Genomic DNA, 21,154 nt, shown 5'->3' with positions numbered 1-21,154 from the left:
ATACAGTATTTGTCTTTCCTTTCTTAGACTTCACTTAATGTGGTAATCTCTATTTGCAGCCGTGTTGCTGTGAATGGCATTATTATTTTTTAATAGTTGAGTAGTACTCCATTTTATTCATGTACCACATCGTCTGTATCCATTCATCTGTTGATGGACATTTAGATTGTTTCTATGTTTTGGCTGTTGTGAACAGTGCTGCTATGAAAATAGGGTGCTTCTGTCTTTTGGAGTTAATTTAGTCTGGTTAAATTCCCAGGAGTAGGATTGTTGGATCATGTGGTAATTCTAGTTTTAGTTTTTCTTTTCCATTTTGAGTATTAACATAAGTTATAATTTTATGTTTTACTTATGCATTTCTCACATCTATAAAATATTTCTTATATTTGTTTTATAAAATTACAATGCCACTATATTTCTACTAACAACTGAAAGCATTTTGTTATTTCTTTGTGGTTCTGTTTTCTTTTTATTGTTAGCAGCAGCTGCCACATATTGAGAACTTAATTTACTTGCTAGATTTGTTTTGAATTCTTTCCTTTAATATTCATGACAAAGGCTTTGGTGATAAGTTTGGGATGAAATGAAAATATTTAAAAAGTCACTTTCTAAAGTTTAAATTTTGACTTATAAATTTGTAAACTGTAGTTAATAAGGTTTATCAAAATTCATTGTAAATTTTGTCAAAGGCTACAACATGATAACCTTAAAAAGGTAAGTTGAAGTAGTGAAACATTTTGGTTTACATCTCCTTGACATTGGACAAAAGTTGAAAAAGTTTCTTTTGACTTTTTATCATAATTTCGATAAGCCATACAAATAGGACTAAGAGAACCAGAGTAAAACTATGTGGCCCGTTAGGTTTTACTGTGAAGCTAACTAATTTAAGCTCTAATGGTCATTTAATTTTGAAGAAATATTCATTAGTTTAAAATAGTGTGATTGATCTCTAATTCATAGTAGTCTGTATAGTACATTTGTTTTTACTTTCCTAAATAAGATCCTGTACTTTAACTCTCTAAAATTGTGGACACGGTTGGTAATACTATTGCACATTTGTGGGAGTCTACCTAAAGATGTAAGAATTATTAGTTTATTTATTGGGTTGTATTATTAGTAATAGGGTTAACCTAATATAATCCCTGGTGAAAATATTAAGATTGTTGCCCAAATGAAATCAGTAGCTGTTGAACTTTTTTCAGGACATTTTGTTAAATTTCTCTTGGAGTTTCCTAGTGCTAACTAGGCATATAGTAGGAGTTTGATACATATTTATTAAATGAACAATTATATTTTAAAAGAACTCAACAGGTAGATTATTTTATTCCTTTTTTAGAGCTGAGTCACTGAGTGCCTAAGGCCTCAAAACTTGGAATTGTTTAAAGTTAGGATCTAAACTCATGGTTTGTAAAGCCTATGTTCTTTCTTCTAAGTACCTTTGCTTTATTCTCCACAATTCTCTGTCTTTGCCCTTTTATCTGTTATGGTTCTAGAATAGGAATAACTTGTCTGACCCAAAGTAGAAGGCAGAGTTAGCACATGTCATAAATCTAGGATTAAAGTACTCTTTTATCCAAGTATATTATTATCCATTTTTTTTATCTTCAGTATATATGAATAACAGTAATTAATATTTTTGAATTGAAAAAAATTTCCAAAGAAATACTGTGTAACTCTTACATGTTTGTAAATACAGGCACTGTACTGACTCCTGTTAGTAGTATTTGTAACAGGAGAATCTTAATACTAATAATTTTTGTGGACCATCAGGTTGTTTATATATAGCACTAAGTAGTTTATGAAAAGGCAGTATACTTTTTGTCTTCTAGGAGCTTCCTTTCTAATTCAAATTGACATTCTAGGCCTTACTAACCAGTTTTCAGGGTTTGGTTTGTTTGTTTTTATCCTAAAGCAGATTCAGAACTGTATTTAAGTAGTTTCAGTTAGCAGTCCTGATTTTTGTAATGCTGTTTTGTAAAAATCTAGTCTTTTCTAGTGTTAATTTAGTAGCCTTCTATCCATGTTAATAAACATATTTAAGTGAATAAAAATGTATACATTTTATTAGGGTTACCAGAAATCTTTATAATTTTAGACTTGTTCTTATGTTGTTTTATTATTATATCTGTTTTTTAAAATTTTTATTTCTTTAATTTTTATAATGTGCTTAGTCATGTCTAATTGTTTGCAACCCCATGGACTGGAGCCAGCCAGGCTTGTCTGTACTTGGGATTTCCCAGGCAAGAATACTAGAGTGGGCTGTCATTTCCTTCTCCAGGGCATCTTCCAGACCCAGGGATTGAACTCTGGGTCTCCTGTGTCTCCTGCATTGGCAGGTGGATTCTTTATCACTGAACCATCTGGGAAGCCCGCTTTTTATAATACCTTTTAATAATCCAAACCATATGAACCTCTGTGTAATTCATATGTACATTTATTTTTTACTTTCCAAGTAAGATACTGTCCAGGGTAACACCTTTGAAGTAATTGGTAATTTTCAGCCTCAGCAACTCTAGTGATGCTTGTATTGCTTGTAAAGAACGTAAATTTTAGTTTTGTTCAGGGGAACATAAATCATCTTAAAGATGTCATAGGTAGGTTTAGTGGGGAAAGAAGCTGTGATCTAACCAGATAGATGGTAAAATGCTTCGCTGGTCTGGGAGTAATACAGCATGGAATTCAGTAAAGGAAATAAACAGGTTAACTATTTATTGTGATAAAGAAGGATTTTTGTTTGTAAGAATGTGATTCATAATGGTGTACAAATATATCGGTCTAGGCCATGTACATAGAGTTCAGGCTTTTCTTTAAAGGTACATGTTTCTTTCTATCAAACATTATATCCACAGGGGTAGAAAAATAGTAAAGCCTTGAGGATGAGGATTTTGCTTTGTTTTTTGGTGATCCTTTTTCATCTGTGATAGACGTGATAGTCTAGGAGAATATTAGACATTTCAATATTAAGTTTGTATGGTATAATAATTGACATTTTTACATGACCTTTGGTGCAGTCCTTTACCCCTTTTTTTGTCCTTTTTTTTTTTTAATGAGGAGGGAAATCAGCTGGATTTTCTATAAAAATAATGGACATGTTAATGAGGTGCAAGAGTTGTGTTTTGTAGTCAGGTACTAATAATTCATTGTGTAGCATTCCACAGCTGATTCACGTTTTTTCTTTTAAACAGGAAGTTGCTTTAAAGAATAAAAAAGAACCATATGTACTCCCTCCTCCTCCCAAGTTCTACTCAAGCCTTATTGGAGAAATAAGAGCTCTTGGTTGGGATAAGTAAGTCTATTTTAATATCTGTTTTAAGAAATGCCTATTTTTTTTTTTTAAACACATTTCAATTTGATATATTTGCAGCTTTAGCAGTTTATGTTTTTAGTCAAAGCGTTTCATTGTAGTTAGAGTATCTGATCCTTTTTGTGACTATGAATTAAAGGTGTGTCAGTGTAAAAAATTGACTTACAAGGTAAAATACTAAATATAATTTGGAAAAAATAACCTTTTTATGTACACAGTTAGCTAAGAAGTTATCAGTGTTACTTTGTTTTCTTTTAGTTGTATGAGATATAATTGACAAAATTTTAACACATTTAAAGTGCACTGTGTGGTGATTTGATATACCTGTACGTTGTGAGAGGATTACCACAGTTGCATTAATTAGCATATCCCTTCACCTCATATGGGCTTCCCTTGTGGCTCAGTAAAGAATCTGCCTGCAATGCTGGAGACCTGGGTTCGATCCCTGGGTTGGAAAGATCCCCTGGAGAAGGGAAAGGCTACCCCTTCCAGTATTCTGGCCTGGAGAATTCCATGGACAGAGGAGCCTGATGGACTACAGTCCATGGGGTCACCAAGAGTCGGACATGACTGAGCGACTGTCACTCACTCACCTTGTATATTTGCTTTTTTGCTGAAATTTTTGGGTCAGTTTCTTGTCGCTGTTGTATGGGAGGAGAATTTTAGGAACTTCGGACTGCCATTGACTGACATCACCTGATTTACTTAGGTTTATATCTACTATCTTGTTGCATGTTTTCTGTTTGTCTCATATATTTTGTGTTTTTCTCTTCATCTGCCTTTATTTGAATTAATCACAATTTTTATTATATTTTTCTATTAACTTGTTAGGTACTTACTTTTTTTATTCTTTTAGAGGTTACCTTAGAGATTACAATAGACACATAGCAAAATGTATATTGTTATCTTTACCAGTTTTCTTATATTGTGAGGATCTAAAACTCTATTGCAGTTTCTCCCCCTGTTGTTATTGTTATAATGCATTTTAATTCTATATTTAAATTTGACAAACATTATTATTGTTTTTAAAGTCAGTGTTTATACATACACACACAATTATTTTCCCAGTGTTCTTTATTCCTTCCTTACTGCATTTTTATCATGTCTGGAATAATTTTCCTCCTGACTAAGGAATTTTTTTTAACATTTTTTTATTGAGGTATGCCTGACTATATACTAGTTTCAGGTGTACAACATAATGGACTTATCAGGTGGTTCGGTGGTAAAGAATCTGCCTACCAGTGCAGCGAGACATGAGTTCAATCTCTGGATCAGGAAGATCCTTTGTAGTAGGAGGTGGCAACCTCCTCCAGTACTTTTGCCTGGAAAATTGAATGGACAGAGGAAACTGGTGGGCTACAGTCCACGGGGTTGTAAAAGGCAGACACAACAGAATGAGTGAACTCATACACATGTACAACATCCACTATGACTGTGTATTATGAAATGATTGCCACAAGAAGTCTAAACATCTGTAAGCATACATACATATTTTTTTTTTTCTTATGATGAGAACTTGGAAGATTTACTTTTAGCAGCTTTGAAATATACAATACAGTTGACCCTTGAACATCACGGGTTGTTATATGCAGATTTTTTTTCAGGGAATGTTACTGCAGTATATCTCATCTGCCATTGGTTTAATGCATGGACCTGGAACTGCAGCATTGGAGGGCCTATTGTAAAGTTATAGGTGGATTTTCAACTGTGCTGAAGGTTGGTGCATCTAACCCCTATGTTGTTCAAGGGTCATCTGTTCAATATTTAAGCTATAGTCACTATATAAGCTGTAATGTATATAAGCAGTTATGCTCCAATTAATTATTTTCTAACTGGAAGTTTGTACCTGATGACCTCTTTTCACTCATTACACTCACCTTCCACAGCTATCTCTGGCAACCCCCAATCTTTCTATGAATTTAGTATTTTAGGATACTTTTTAGATGCCACATATGAGTGACATCATGTTTTTTTCTGTTTGTCTTATTTCATTTAGCATAATGCCCATTAGAGGTCATCCACATTGTTGCAAATGGTAGATGTCCTTTCTTATGGTTGAAAAATATTCCATGGTGTGTGTATATATATACACACACAGACCACATTTTATTTATCCATTCATCTGTCAGTGGGCACTTGGGTTGTTTCTGTGTTGGCTGTTGTAAATAATGCTGCATTGATGGATGTGCAGGTATCTCTTTGACATTATGATTTGTTTCAGACATATACTCAGAAATGGAATTGCTGAATCATATTGAAGTTCTGTTTTTAATTTTAGAGTGCATATAGATTTATAATTGCTGCATCTTCCTTGTGATTTTCCCTCATCATTAAATGTTTCTTTATGTATCTAGTAATATTTCTTGCCTTAATGTCTACTTTGTTAGGTATTAGTATAACTCTACTAGATTTTAATGCTCTATTGAAATTCTCTTATTTTTTCTCTGTATTTTCATAGTTTAAAATTTCTTTTACCTGCTCCCGTAATCTAGATCCCCTTGAGTCTGTTTTTAATTTATTTATTTTTGTGTGATTTTCTGTCAATATAATCCTGGATCTTGGCATTCCTGGTACTTTTATTAATTTTTGTTAATAGACTTGTTTTTTTAAGAGTAGTTTTAGTCATCACAAAATTAGGAGGGTGCAGAGATTTTCCATATGCTTTCTTCCCCCAAATAAACCCTTAGATTCCCCCATTATCAGCATCCCCTGTCAGAGTGGTACATTGGTTACAGTGGATGAACCCACACTGACATACTGTTATCATCCCTAAACCACAGTTTACTTTAGCATACACTGTTAGTCATATAACTTCTCTCGTTTTGGACAAATGTATAAAAACATGTATCTGCTACTATAATACGGTACAGAGTAATTTCACTGCCTCTGAAATACCTTATGTTCTACCTACTCGTCCCTTCTTCTGCTCTGACCCCTGGCAACTACTGCCCTGTTCACTCTCTCCAAAAGTTTGCCTTTTCCAAAATATCATGTGGTTGGAATCATACATTATGAAGTCTTTTCATGTTGACTTATTTCACTGGTACTATATATTTCAGTTTCTTCTCAATCTTTTCATAGCTCATTTGTTTTTAGCACTGAATAATATTTCATTGTCTGGGTGAACCACAGTTTATCCATTCACAAGCAGAAGGACATCTTGGTTGCTTCCAAGTTTGGGCAGTTATGAGTAAATCTGCTGTAAACAGCTGTGTGCAGGTTCTTCATGTGGATGTTATTTTTTAACTCTGTTAGGTAAATACTAAGGCCTAGACTTTTTTGAGAGCTAAAAGTAAAGGTTTTTCTTTATTGTCACAATTGATTCAGTACAAAGTTGAATACTGTATAACAACAACAAAAAATGTAAGATGTTGTCTCCCTGTTTCTGCTTAGTAACATGATTGAAAAGTGAAAGTGTTAGTCGCTCAGTAATGTCTGACTCTTTGTGACCCCATGAACTGTAGACTGCCAGGTTCCTCTGTTCATGGGATTCTCCAGGCAAGAACACTGGAGTGGGTTGCTGTTTCCTTCTCCAGGGGATCTTCCCAACCCAGGGATCGAACCCAGACCTCCGGCATTGCAGGCACATTTTTTATCATCTGAGCCACCAGGGAAGCAATAACATGATTGCTTTTTCTTAAAAAAAAAAAAAAAAGGCAAAAAGGGGAGATATGAGGAAGCTGTCTTAATTTCTATGCATTCTAGCTGCCCCTTTTTTCCTTTTTTACTATCCTGTTGGCTGTTCTTCAGTGTTTTGCCCTTGGCCATTCAGGCTTCATTGCTATGCCTGATAATCTTTTGTTGAGTGTTGCAAATTGTATATTAAAAAACTTACAGGCTCCGGATGATATTTTCTTCTACAAAGGGTTTACTTTCTTTTTTTTTTTGCTAGGAAAATAAAGTGGGGGCAAGTTGCCATAGAGACTGCATTGATTCAAGATGGGTTGTAGTTTTTGCAGGGTTCTCATTGTCCCCTCTCCACCCCCAGGCTATAACCCTCCAGAGCTTTCAAGCAAGAGTCAAGTGTGTTCATTTGGATTTCTCCCTTGGTAGATCCTAAACTCTAAATTTTGTCTTTGTAAGGCTAGTTTATCTCTCCATTAGAGTCTGGGCTCCATTTTGAGCAGTGCTTCATATGCATCTTATTTACTTTGCTTTTATAGTTAGCCCTCCAGGGATTCCCACTGAGAGCATAGATATGTTCACTGGGACTTTTCCCCACTGGTGGGTTCTAAATTCTAATTAATTTCTCTTGAGTATTATGAGATTTCGAAATATTACACTTTGTTTTTCATTGGCTTTCTGCTTGGGTTTTTATCCTCTTATACCTTGCAATTTATGAAAAGTTTTGATGAAAAATTGCCAGAATATTAGGATCCAGTCTCTGACCCTACCTTTTCACCAGATTCTGGACCTTTAAGTCTCTTATTTTTATTCTTCTATTCTCATGAGATTGCCAGAAATGCTGCTGAGTTGGTTTACGTTCTTTTGTTTCTGTTTGTTTGTTTGGCTCAGTTCAGTTCAGTTCAGTCGCTCAGTCGTGTCCGACTCTTTGTGACCCCGTGAATTGCGGCATGCCAGGCCTCCCTGTCCATCACCAACTCCCGGAGTTCACTGACTCATGTCCATCGAGTCCGTGATGCCATCTCATCCTCTGTCGTCCCCTTCTCCTCCTGCCCCCAATCCCTCCCAGCATCAGAGCCTTTTCCAATGAGTCAACTCTTTACATGAGGTGGCCAAAGTACTGGAGCTTCAGCTTTAGCATCATTTCTTCCAAAGAAATCCCAGGGTTGATCTCCTTCAGAATGGACTGGTTGGATCTCCTTGCAGTCCAAGGGACTCTCAAGAGTCTTCTCCAACACCACAGTTCAAAAGCATCAATTCTTCGGCGCTCAGCCTTCTTCACAGTCCAACTCTCACATCCATACATGACCACTGTAAAAACCATAGCCTTGACTAGACGGACCTTAGTCAGCAAAGTAATATCTCTGCTTTTTAATAGGCTAGCTAGGTTGGTCATAACTTTTCTTCCAAGGAGTAAGCGTCTTTTAATTTCATGGCTGCAGTCACCATCTGCAGTGATTTTACTGATAAGTCTCTGCTTGCCCCATTTCCTCAATCCTCCTTTTCTTCCCCTGGGGGAATTGCTAGATACCCTGAGGGAAAAATGGCTGAAGCATTGTCTGTTTTACTTCTCCTCTGTTCCCCCTTCTTCAGGACCTTGGTCTGTCAGGTCCTGGTTGCCTTAGCAATTTTTTGACACCTTGAAACTTTGTTTTTCTTTTCCTTGTCATCAGGCTGCTTTAGTTATTCTCATTGGAAGTTTTAGTCTAAGGTACTCCACACCACCCTTATGGCAGAAAGTGAAGAGGAACTAAAAAGCCTCTTGATGAAATTGAAAGAGGAAGAGTGAAAAAGTTGGCTTAAAGCTCAACATTCAGAAAATGAAGATCATGGCATCTGGTCCCATCACTTCATGGGAAATAGATGGGGAAACAGTGGAAACAGTGTCAGACTTTATTTTGGGGGGCTCCAAAACACTGCAGACAGTGACTGCAGCCATGAAATTAAAAAAATGCTTACTCCTTTGAAGGAAAGTTATGACCAACCTAGATAGCATATTCAAAAGCAGAGACATTACTTTGCCGACTAAGGTCCGTCTAGTCAAGGCTATGGTTTTTCCTGTGGTCATGTATGGATGTGAGAGCTGGACTGTGAAGAAAGCTGAGCACCGAAGAATTAATGCGTTTGAACTGTGGTGTTGGAGAAGACTCTTGAGAGTCCCTTGGAATGCAAGAAGATCCAACCAGTCCATTCTGAAGGAGATCAGCCCTGGGATTTCTTTGGAAGGAATGATGCTGAGGCTGAAACTCCAGTACTTTGACCACCTCATGCGAAGAGTTGACTCATTGGAAAAGACTTCGATGCTGGGAGGGATCGGGGGCAGGAGGAGAAGGGGACGACAGAGGATGAGATGGCTGGATGGCATCTTGGACTCGATGGACGTGAGTCTGAGTGGACTCCAGGAGTTGGTGATGGACAGGGAGGCCTGGCGTGCTGCAATTCATGGGGTTGCAAGGAGTCGGACACAACTGAACGACTGAACTGAACTGACTTCATTTTTTATCCAGAAATGGACATTATGTATAATTTTAACTGTACCATTGTGATGAGATTGAGAACTGATTAGTGCATATTCATGAAATTAACCTTATCTGATAAGGTGTCATTCCTGAATAGGATTTGGGATAGAGACAGAGAAGACAAGTAATGAATTGAGGTGCACTTTTAACAATCCTGCTGAAGTTAGAAAGATTTTTCTTCAGCCATTGATGTCATGAAAGTGAAAGTCGCTCAGGCATGTCCTGTAGCCCTGTTGACTGTAGACCAGGCTTCTCTGTCCATGAAGTTCTCCTGGCAAGAATATTGGAGTGGGTAGCCATTCCCTTCTCCAGGGTATCTTTCTGACCCACGGATCAAACCCAGGTCTCCTGCATTGCAGGCAGATTCTTTAACATCTGAGCCATTGATGTCATGGATGTGATTATTCTTTGGATTTGAAGTGATAGAAGAGAAAAATTACTTTGACTTATTTTCTGATGGTTAAATATTAAGATTTTAGTGTTTAGAAGATAGGGATGTAGGAAGGCCTTGGAAAGGGAAGTAGCAATGTTCTTGTTTTATTTCTGTTATTTTGGTAGTTTGAGGCAATTTCTAAGTAGATGTGACATTATTGGGAGAACTCCATTAATGAGGATTAGTTGAAGCATTGAGTATGCAAATATCAGATTTTTGAATAATTTATTTTTTTCCACCTATTGTTTATCAAATGCCTATAATATAAGGCAGTGAAGATACACAATCAAGACTTAAGATTCCTCATGGAACTTACATCTAGTAGAAGAATCAGAATTTAATTAGATGATTCCAGTAGTACTTAATTCTAACTCAGGTAGATACTATGGAATATACTTAAAGGATTTTTTGAGATCTGTTAGCAACAAAGTTAGAAGTAGTGCAAGTATATAAAATATTTTATGGAATAAGTATTTTTATAGATACATAGAAAGTACTGACTTTTGCTTTGCTTTATACACATTCTTCTGATATGGGAGAAAAAAAGAAACAGGTCTCTAACTCAGATAATAGATGAAAGCCAAGGTAAGGATATGAATACTCTACTGTAGCATTCATCACAGTATTAATGTTTGTCTTCCCTTTAGACTAAGGTTATCATATATAGGAAATTCCAATTATAAGTTCCTGCTAGCTACTTTATAGCTCCTATTTAATTCTCCAAAAAAGTTTCAAGATGTATATTTTTATCTCCAACTTCGCTTATAAGATGCGTGTACATGGCCAAGGCTGGCTGCTAACAGTGCTCTGGTATTTGGCTTGACGATGCTTCTTGGAGTTGTGCTCTGGAGATGGCTCTGGTATGGAGCCTTTAGTAAAGCTCCCTCCAGTAACTGGACATAGATTTTATTAGTTTCAGCCTCAAAGTGTGACTCTCCTTATGGAAAAAAATTTGCCATGTGAAAAAATGATAGTTTTCAAATCTGTTGTTTAGATTTATGAAAAATCATAGTTTAATTATAGTAATTAGGATGCATGATTGAATTAGAATATACCTGCTGTTACCTAATCATTTGTTTCAGTCTTTACAATAATGTGTTAGCAGAAGAGAAGTTGTCTACGTGGATTGTGAGAAGCCATATAGTAAGGTTTTGTCAGTATTTATCCACCACAGTCTGGCAAAGCAAGAACATCTTTCAATTTTATTTTTGTGACTTAATTCTTAAATCAGGCCTAGTACACTTGAGACACTGATACTACTGGATTTCAGGACCCATGGAGTTAAAAATGAGACCTGAACCACTGTCTTCATGCTAGGTTTGTTACCTTTTGAGGCCCTGCCTGAGCAGCTGGCCAAGTTCTTAATTTAAAATATTTTTAAAAATAACATACATAATGATTTGCATGACAAATGGATGTAAATGGATTTTCAAACTCTCATGATTCCTCGACCATGTCAATACAGTCTATATTTTACTTACACTCTAAATAATAATCTTTAGATTTGTTAGTGGAATAGTAAAATCCAATCATAAAAAGAAGGTTTTTTTTTTAAGGTAAGGAAAACTTAGTTGTGTTCTTAAATTATATACTTGACATATCTAATCTCTAGGATCAGGTTTTGTGAAAAATAAAAAAAGTTAGAAAAAAGGAAATATTTAAAATATGATTGAAATCTTTCCTTTACTCCCTATATTTGTGTACCTTTTTAATAGAAACACAGTGAGAATTAGTAGCTGATCTTAAGTTTGATCGCTATTGCTATAATTTCTATACTTGCTTCAACTTTTGTAAGAACACACTAAAAACACTAGTTGTCCTAGGGTAAGATGAAGTTGTGGATAATTTGGGGTTTTATAACTGTTTCAAAAAAGTGAGTGATGCAAAAAAGTGTCTTGATAGCTTTCTGTTAACTTTTGCTTGTGTTGTGTTACAGAATAGCTCATTAAAACAGCAAGAATTAAGCAGAATCCTTAGGGTTTAACAGGATTTTCTGCTTGGTATTAAGGATGTCCTGAAGTTGAAAGCATTGTTTGCTTTTCATTATGTTGGTGCAAAGATAATTGCGGTTTTGCACTGTTGAAGTTTGACATTTGATATTAAAATACATTTAATGTGGTTATGTTATACATCATTTTAATTCACATTTCTCACTTTACATTTTTTTTTTTTGCTAATGACATTACTTGCTATTTATTTTAGACCATGGAAATGATGTTAGACAAAAAGCAAATTCGAGCAATTTTCTATTTGAGTTCAAAATGGGTCATAAAGCAGGGGAAACAACTCACAACATCAAAAATGCATTTGGACCAGAAAATGCTAACTGAACATATAGTGCAGTGGAGGTTCAAAAAGGTTTGCAAAGGAGATAAGAGCCTTGAAGATGAGTGTAGTGGCAGGCCATTGGAAGTTGACAGCAGCCAGTTGAGAGCATCATTGAAGCTGATCCTCTTACAACTACGTGAGAAGTTGCTGAAGAACTCAACATCAGCCATTCTACAGTTATTAGGCATTTGAAGAAAATTGGAAAGGTGAGAAAACTCGATCAGTGGATACATCATGAGCTGACCGCAGATAAAAAAAAAATCGTCATTTTTGAAGTGTGGTCTTCTCTTATTCTACGAGTCAACAATGAACCATTTCTCCATCAGATTATGACATGTGACAAACAGTGGATTTTATATGACAACCAGTGATGACCAGCTCCACAGCTGGACTGAGAAGAAGCTCCAAAGCACTTCCCAAGGCCAAACTTCCACCCAAAAAAGGTCACGGTCAGTGTTTGATGGTTGTTTGGTGGTCTGCTGACAGTCTGATTCAGTACAAGTTTCTGAATCCTAGTGAAACCACTGTATCTGAGAAGTATGCTCAGCAAATCGATAACTATCGAAAACTTCAATGCTTTCAGCTGGCATTGATTAACAGGGCCCAGTTTTTCAGCAAGTTATACAACCAGTGCTTCAAAAGTTGAATTAATTGGGTTACGAGGTTTTGCCTCATCCTCTCTATTCATCTGACCTCTTGCCAACCAACCATTTCTTCAAGCAACTTTTTGCAGGGAAAATGCTTCTATAACCAGCAGGAGGCAGAAAATGCTTTCAAAAGAGTGATCGAATCCTGAGGCATGGACTTTGGCACTACAGGAATAAACAAAGTTATTTCTCCTTGACAAAAATGTGTTGATTGTAATGATTCTCTATTTTGATGAATAAAAATGTATCTGAGCCTAGTTAAAATTATTTAAAATTCACTGTCCAAAACTGCAATTAAGTGTGCACCAACATAATAGAATGGTTGATCTATATCTCACTTTACGTAGGATAGTCCTAACTAATTCCTTTTATCTTAGCTGATTTTAGTCACAAATGTGTCCCAGTTCAGTTCAGTTGCTCAGTCATGTCTGACTCTACAACCCCATGGACTGCAGCATGCCAGGCCTCCCTGTACGTCAAGAACTCCCAGAGTTTACTCAGTCTCATGTCCGTTGAGTTGGTGATGCCATCCAACCGTCTCATTCTCTGTCATCCCCTTCTTCTCCTGCCTTCAATCATTCCCAGTATCAGGGTCTTTTCCAATGAGTCAGTTCTTCACATCAGGTGGCCAAAGTATTGCAGTTTCAGCTTCAGCATCAGTCCTTCCAATGAATATTTAGGACTGATTTCCTTTAGGATGGACTGGTTGGATCTCCTTGAAGTCCAAGGGACTCTCAAGAGTCTTCTCCAACACCACAGTTCAAAAGTATCAATTCTTCAGCGCTCAGCTTTCTTTATAGTGCAACTGTCACGTCCATACATGACCACTGGAAGAACCATGGCCTTGACTAGATGGACCTATGTTGCAAGGTAATGTCTCTGCATTTTAATATGCTGTCTAGGTTGGACACAACTTTTCTTACAAGGAGCAAGAGTCTTTTAATTTCATGGCTGCAATCACCATCTGCAGTGATTTTGGAGACCAAAAAAATAAAGTCTGTCACTGTTTCCACTGTTTTCCCATCTATTTGCCATGGAGTGATGGGACCAGATGCCATGATCTTAGTTTTCTAAATGTTGAGTTTTAAGCCAACTTTTTCACTCTCCTCTTTCACTTTCATCAAGAGGCTCTTTAGTTCTTCACTTTCTGCCATAAGGGTGGTGTTATCTGCTTATCTGAGGTTATTGATATTTCTCCTGGCAATCTTTGATTCCAGGTTGTGCTTCATCCAGTCCAGCATTTCTCATAATGTACTGTGCATATAAGTTAAATAAGCAGGGTGACAGTATATAGCCTTGACATACTCCTTTCCCTATTTGGAACCAGTCTGTTGTTTCGTGTCCACTTCTAACTGTTGCTTCTTGATCTGCATACAGTTTTCTCAAGAGGCAGGTTAGGTGGTCTGGTATTCCCATCTCTTTCAGAATTTTCCACAGTTTATTGTGAACCACACAGTCAAAGGCTTTGGCATAGTCAATAAAGCAGAAATAGATGTTTTTCTGGAACTCTTTGCTTTTTCAGTGATCCAACGGATGTTAGCAATTTGATCTCTGGTTCCTCTGCCTTTTCTAAAACCAGCTTCAACATCTGGAAGTTCACATTTCACGTACTATTGAAGCCTGGCTTGGAGAATTTTGAGCATTACTTTGGTAACGTGTGAGATGAGTGCAATTGTGTGGTAGTTTGAGCATTCTTTGGCATTGCCTTTCTTTGGGATTGGAATGAAATCTGACCTTTTCCAGTCCTGTGGCCACTGCTGAGTTTTCCAAATTTGCTGGCATATAGAGTGCAGCCCTTTCATAGTATCATCTTTCAGGATTTGAAATAGCTCACCTGGAATTCCATCACCTCCACTAGCTTTGTTCATAGTGGTGCTTCCTACGGCTCACTTGACTTTACATTCCAGGATGCCTGGCTCAAGGTGAGTGATTCCACCATTGTGGTTATCTGGGTCATGAAGATCTTTTTCGTATAGTTCTTCTGTGTATTCTTGCCACCTCTTCTTAATATCTTCTGCTTCTGTTAGGTCCCTACCATTTCTGTCCTTCATCAAGCCCATCTTTGCATGATATGTTCCCTTGGTATCTCTAATTTTCTTGAAGAGATCTCTAGTCTTTCCCATCCTGTTGTTTCCCTCTATTTCTTTGCATTTTTCATTGAGGAAGACTTTTTTACCTCTCCTTGCTATTCTTTTGAACTCTGCATTCAAATGGGTATGTCTTTCCTTATCTCCTTTGCCTTTCACTTCTCTTCTTTTCACAGCTATTTTTAAGGCCTCCTCAGACAACCATTTTGACTTTTTGCATTTCCTTTTCTTAGGGATGGTCTTGATCTCTGCCTCCTGTACAGTGTCACAAACCTCCATCCATAGTTTTTCAGGTACTCTATCTATCAGATCTAATCCCTTGAATCTATTTCTTACTTCCACTGTATAATCATAAGGGATTTGATTTAGGTCATACCTGAATTGTCTAGTGGTTTTCCCTACTTTCCTCAGTTGAAGTCTGAATGTGGCAATAAGGAGTTCATGATCTGAGCCACAGTCAGCTTCTGGTCTTGTTTTTGCTGACTGTATAGGGCTTCTTCATCTTTGGCTGCAAAAAGATATAATCAATCTGTTTTCGGTATTGACCATCTGGTGATGTCCATGTGTAGACTTCTCTTGTGTTGTTGGAAGAGGGTGTTTGCTATCACCAGTGTATTCTCTTGGCAAAACTCTGTTAGCCTTTGCCCTGATTCATTCTGTACTCCAAGGCCAAATTTGCCTATTACTCTAGGTGTTTCTTGACTTCCTACTTTTGCATTCCAGTCCCCTATAATGAAACGGACATCTTTTTTAGGGTGTTAAACAGCTTTTTCAGCATTACTGGTTGGGGCATAGACTTAGATTACTATGATATTGAATGGTTTGCCTTGGAAATGAACAGAGATCATTCTGCCTCTTTTCAGATTGCATCCAAGAACTGCATTTCAGACTCTTGTTGACTATGATGGCTATTCCATTTCTTCTAAGGGATTCTTGCCCACAGTAGAAGATATAATGGTCATGTGAGTTAAATTCACCTGTTCCAGTCCATTTTAGTTCTCTTGATTCCTAAGATGTTGACGTTCACTCTTGTCATCTTCTGTTTGACCACATCCAGTTTGCCTTGATTCACGGACCTAACATTCCAAATTCCTATGCAGTATTGGTCTTCACGGCATCGGACATAACCTCACGGGACTGGGGAAACAGATTCTTGGAGGGCACAAACAGAACCTTGAGCCACCAGGAGAAAGTAGCAGTGACCCCAGAAGACTGACCCAGATTTGCTCATGTGTGTCCAGGAGTCTCTGGTGGAGGTATGGGTTGGCCGTGGCCTGCTGTAGGGTTGGGGTCAGTGAGTGTAGCAGTGTGTGCATGGGACTTTCTGAAAGAGGTCCCCATTATCTTCATTACTTCCACCATAGTTTGACCTCAGGTCAAATAACAGGGAGGGAATACAGCCCTGCCCATGGACAGGAAATTGGATTAAAGATTTACTGAGCATGGCCCCACCCATCAGAACAAGAACCAGTTTCCCCTTAGTCCCATAAGCTGCTTATCCTTCTCCATGAAAGGGCAGACAGACTGAAAACCATAATCACAGAAAACTAAGCAGTATGATCACAGGGACCACAGCCTTGTCTAACTCAATGAAACTATGAGCCATGCCGTGAAGGGCCATCCAAGATGGACGAGTCATGGTGGAGAGTTCTAACAAAACGTGGTCCACTGGAGAAGGGTATGGCAATCTACTTCAGTATTCTTGCCTTGAGAACCCTATGATTCGTATGAAAAGGCAAATGTGTCCCAGTTTGAAAGAAATACAGTCATTTTGTTATAGGCTACGTTATGTTTAGCTATGGTTTTTCTGATAGCTTCCCTGATAGCTCAGTTGGTAAAGAAGCCACCTGCAATGCAGGAAACCCCAGTTCAATTCTTGGGTAGGGAAGATCCTCTGGAAAAGGATAGGCTACCCACTCCAGTATTCTTGGGCTTCCCTTGTGGCTCAGCTGGTAAAGAATCCGCCTGCAATGCCAGAGACTTGGGTTCAATCCCTGGGTTGGGAAGATCCCCTGGAGAAGGAAAGGCTACCCACTCCAGTATTCTGGTCTTAAGAATTACATGGACCATTTAGTCCATGGGGTCACAAAGAGTTGGACATGACTGAGTGACTTTCACTTTCATTGTTTTTCTAGTAATGTACAGATGTGAGAGTTGGGCCATAAAGAAGTCTGAGTGCTGAAGAATTGATGCTTTTGAATTGTGGTGCTGGAGAAGACTCTTGAGAGTCCCTTGGACAGCAGGGTGATCAAACCAGTCAATCTTAAAGGGATTCAACCCTGAATATTCATTGGAATGACTTGATGCTAAAGCTGAAGCTCCAGTGCTTTGGCCCACTGATGTGAGAAGCCTACTTGTTGAAAAAGACCCTGATGCTGGGAATGATGGAAGGCAGGAGGAGAAGGGGGTGACAGAGGATGAGATGGTTGGATGGCATCATCAATACCACAGATATGAGTTTGACCAAGCCACAGGAGATACTGAAGGACAGGGAAGCCTGATGTGCTACATTCCACGTGGTCGTGAAGAGGTGGACATGAGTTAGCAACTGAACAACAACAGTGTTTGTTTTAGTAATCGCATGACCCTAGAAAATATTAAATGATTCAGACAGGAGGTATGATCTGATGTTTTTTTCCCTTCTAGACAATATTATTTATCATTTAGAGAGAGTAAAATTAAACTATTTGGTCTTTCAAATTTGTTTTGGTAAAGAGTTAAATTTTAGTAAATTTACAGCTGAAATATTGTCAACATATATTGAATTATGTTTTAGTTAAGCCCACTGTTTTTGCAATAGACTTAATTCACTGATGGTGATATTTTCTGTAATTTTCAGTGCATTTAAAAGAATTTTATAACATATTGGAAGAAATGGAGATACTTGTTAACACTAAAGTAATTACAGTAATTAGACAAGGCTTTAATTCTGGCTTATCAGCTGTGTGATCTTGGGCAGGTAACAACCTCTCAGAACCACAAAGTTTTCATTTTTTAAATGAAACCAATGATATTTAATAATAAGGGTTGAAAAGAAATGTAAGTTATGTGACTCAAATAATTCCTTCTCTAAAGTAAGTTCAAGTTTCTTGAGATTATAGTTCACCAAAAAGGTCCAACTACATGAGTTTTACAGCATATAGCTAGTGTCATGGTTTAATTATCACAATAATTTTGTTGCATAACGCATAAGAACATAGATGTTAAAAGTATGACTTTCTTTCTGAATTACCTTTATAGTTTTTGCTTTTACCTCATACGTATATCCAAATCACTGAATGCAAATTATTCGATCCTGAAAAATTGTCTTTCTAAATTGGTAATATGTTTAGTGTATCTAAACAGAATTTGCTTTAATAGTATAAGACTTAAATATGTATCAGTAAATACGAACCAGTCTGACAGCAACTTGTTTATGTTATTTGATACATAGAACATTGACACATCCATAGGTTCAGTTCAGTTCGGTTTAGTCGTTCAGTTGAGTCTGACTCTTTGGTGGTATCTGCATATCTAAGGTTATTGATATTTCTCCTGGCAATCTTGATCCCAGCTTGTGCTTCTTCCAGCCCAGCGATTCTCATGATGTACTCTGCATAGAAGTTAAATAGGCAGGGTCCATTCTGAAGGAGATCAGCCCTGGGATTTCTTTGGAAGGAATGATGCTAAAGCTGAAACTCCAGTACTTTGTCCACCTCATGTGAAGAGTTAACTCATTGGAAAAGACTCTGATGCTGGGAGGGATTGGGGGCAGGAGGAGAAGAGGACGGCAGAAGATGAGATGGCTGGATGGCATCATGGACTCGACGGACGTGAGTCTGAGTGAACTCCGGGAGTTGGTGATGGACAGGGAGGCCTGGCGTGCTGCAATTCATGGGGTCGCAAAGAGTCGGACACAACTGAGCGACTGAAATGAACTGAACCGAACTGAAGCAGGGTGACAATATACAGCCTTGACATACTTCTTTTCCTATTTGGAACCAATCTGTTGTTTCATGTCCAGTTCTAATTGTTGCTTCCTGACCTGCATATAGGTTTCTCAAGAGGCAAGTCAGGTGGTCTGGTATTCCCATCTCTTTTAGTATTTTCCACAGTTTCTTGTGAACCACACAGTCAAAGGCTTTGGCATAGTCAGTAAATCAGAAATAGATGTTTTTCTGGAACTCTCTTGCTTTTTCGATGATCCAGCAGTTGTTGGCAATTTGATCTCTGGTTCTTCTGCCTTTTCTAAAACCAGCTTGAACATCTGGAAGTTCATGGTTCATGTATTGTTGAAGCCTGGCTTGGAGAATTTTGAGCATTACTTTGGTAGTATGTGAGATGAGTGCAATTGTGTGGTAGTTTGAGCGTTCTTTGGCATTGCCTTTCTTTGGGATGGGAATGAAAACTGACCATAGGTAAATATTTATTCCTTATTTTAAAAAGTTACTTGATTGGAAGGCAAAAACTTCCATGAAAAGGAGTTGTATGATAGTTTTGAGAAAGGTGAAGTGTTTTTGCACTACAGATAATATAGGAAGGTTCTTAGAGGAGGTGAACGTTGAGAAAGTTTGGAAGGAATATAGAAAGCCTTAAAAGGGTGGGAATGGAGGAGAAAAGGTAGAGGTGATGGAAATGTGCAATTCATTTTTGAACTTCAGAGTGGATTGGTTGGTTGTGTAAAAGGATTAATATCAGGGTCAGACTGAAAGGTCTTAACTATTAAACTAAGGATTCTTTATATGCCAGGCAATGGGGACTAACTGAATATTTTTGAGTAAATGGTTGATATGTTAATAAGATAACTTGGAAAGATTATTTAGCAGAAGGCAGGATAGAGGTGTAGGGCTTCCCAGGTGGTGCAGTGGGAAAGAATCTGCCTGCCAATGCAGGAGACACAAGAGATGTTGGTTTGATCCCTGAGTTGGGAAGATTCCCTGGAGAAGGAAATGGAGGCCCACTCCAGTATCCTTGTCTGGAAAATTCCATAGACAGAGAAGCCTGGCATGCTACAGTCTGTGGGGGTCTCAAAGAGTTGAACACAACTGAGTGAGCACACACACACAGAAAATATAGGAAGTTAAAATGTCAGTTAGGGAAGTGATTTTTGAAAAAGTTAATACTTAAGAATGGAAACAAACTGATGCTTTATTAAAACATGCAAGTCTTCAGTCTTCCTTTTGGTGTTATTACTACATAAAATGGATCTAGATATTTAAAGAAACTATAAAACTTAAGCTTTTGGTCAAAATAAATACCAAGTATTTCAAGAGATATAAAGCACATTCTTTTTGTTTTTCTGTATTGAGAACATTCACCTATTACACAGAACAACTAAAACCTTTCTAAAGTTTAAGTATCCCTTTCAAATGTTTAAAAAACTTAACTCTTAAAGTTTAGTACCATTTACTTATTGTAAGCAGTAACTTATAAAGAAATGCAGCAAATGATAAATTCAAGTGCAAAAAGTATAGTGTTTTATTTCTTTAGATTTTATATTTTTGTTTTTATTTTTTCTTAGTCAGTTTTAGAATATGTCTAGCTAAGTAGTAGATACCTAGACTCCTTCTAAATATAAATTTTAAATATGATTTTATAGCTTCTCAAAAAAGAGTTTTCCAATAAAGTTCCCCAAATGTATTATTTAAATGAGTAGAAATTATTTCGTATTGTTTAAATCGAGCTATCCAATTTAACAGTAAAATAGAACATTTAAAATAACTTTTTTAAAGAAAAACTTATTTTAATTTTATTTGTAAGAGCTTATTACTGCTTTTTCCCCTTTAACATCTATTCTGTAGGCCAAACATTAAGATATTCTTTTCTTTTGTGAATGGATAGAGATATATATTATGCTAGTTAAGGCACAGGCTGAGTTGCTGTTCACAAAGAACTCCAAATCCTCAGAGTTTCACACAAAACAAGTTGTGTCTGACTCTGCAATCCCAGGGACTGCAGCCAGGCCTCTCTCTTCCTCACCATCTCCCACAGTTTGCCCAAGTTCATCTCATCCTCTGACACCCTCTTCTCCTTCTTCCTTCAATCTTTCCCATCATCAGGGTCTTTTCTAATGAGTTGGCTAATATTGATATTTATATTAGCTATGTTTTAAGTCCTCCATAGCTACAGGTGTTTAATGGCCAGTCTTTGGACAGTGCAGATACCATCATCACAGAAAGTTTTGTTGGTCAGAGCTGTGTTAAGAGGTTGTTCTTTAAAAATTCCATTTTTTG

The 21,154-nt window shown here is 37.3% G+C and overlaps 1 protein-coding gene across 1 annotated transcript in view; it reads left to right on the top strand.

The window, feature by feature from the left end:
- The window catches only part of FANCL (FA complementation group L), an 88,883-nt gene that overhangs the window by 26,049 nt on the left and 41,680 nt on the right, over nt 1-21,154 (top strand). The window contains exon 5 of the mRNA XM_052649271.1: nt 3,186-3,286. Coding sequence (XP_052505231.1) covers nt 3,186-3,286 — 101 coding nt within the window. The remainder of the gene's footprint in view (nt 1-3,185; nt 3,287-21,154) is intronic.

The sequence above is a fragment of the Budorcas taxicolor genome, chromosome 11, assembly GCF_023091745.1.
Source record: "Budorcas taxicolor isolate Tak-1 chromosome 11, Takin1.1, whole genome shotgun sequence".
NCBI lineage: Eukaryota > Metazoa > Chordata > Mammalia > Artiodactyla > Bovidae > Budorcas > Budorcas taxicolor.
The sequence above is the reverse complement of the archived record's forward strand: the minus strand, read 5'-3'. Positions and strand labels throughout refer to the sequence as shown.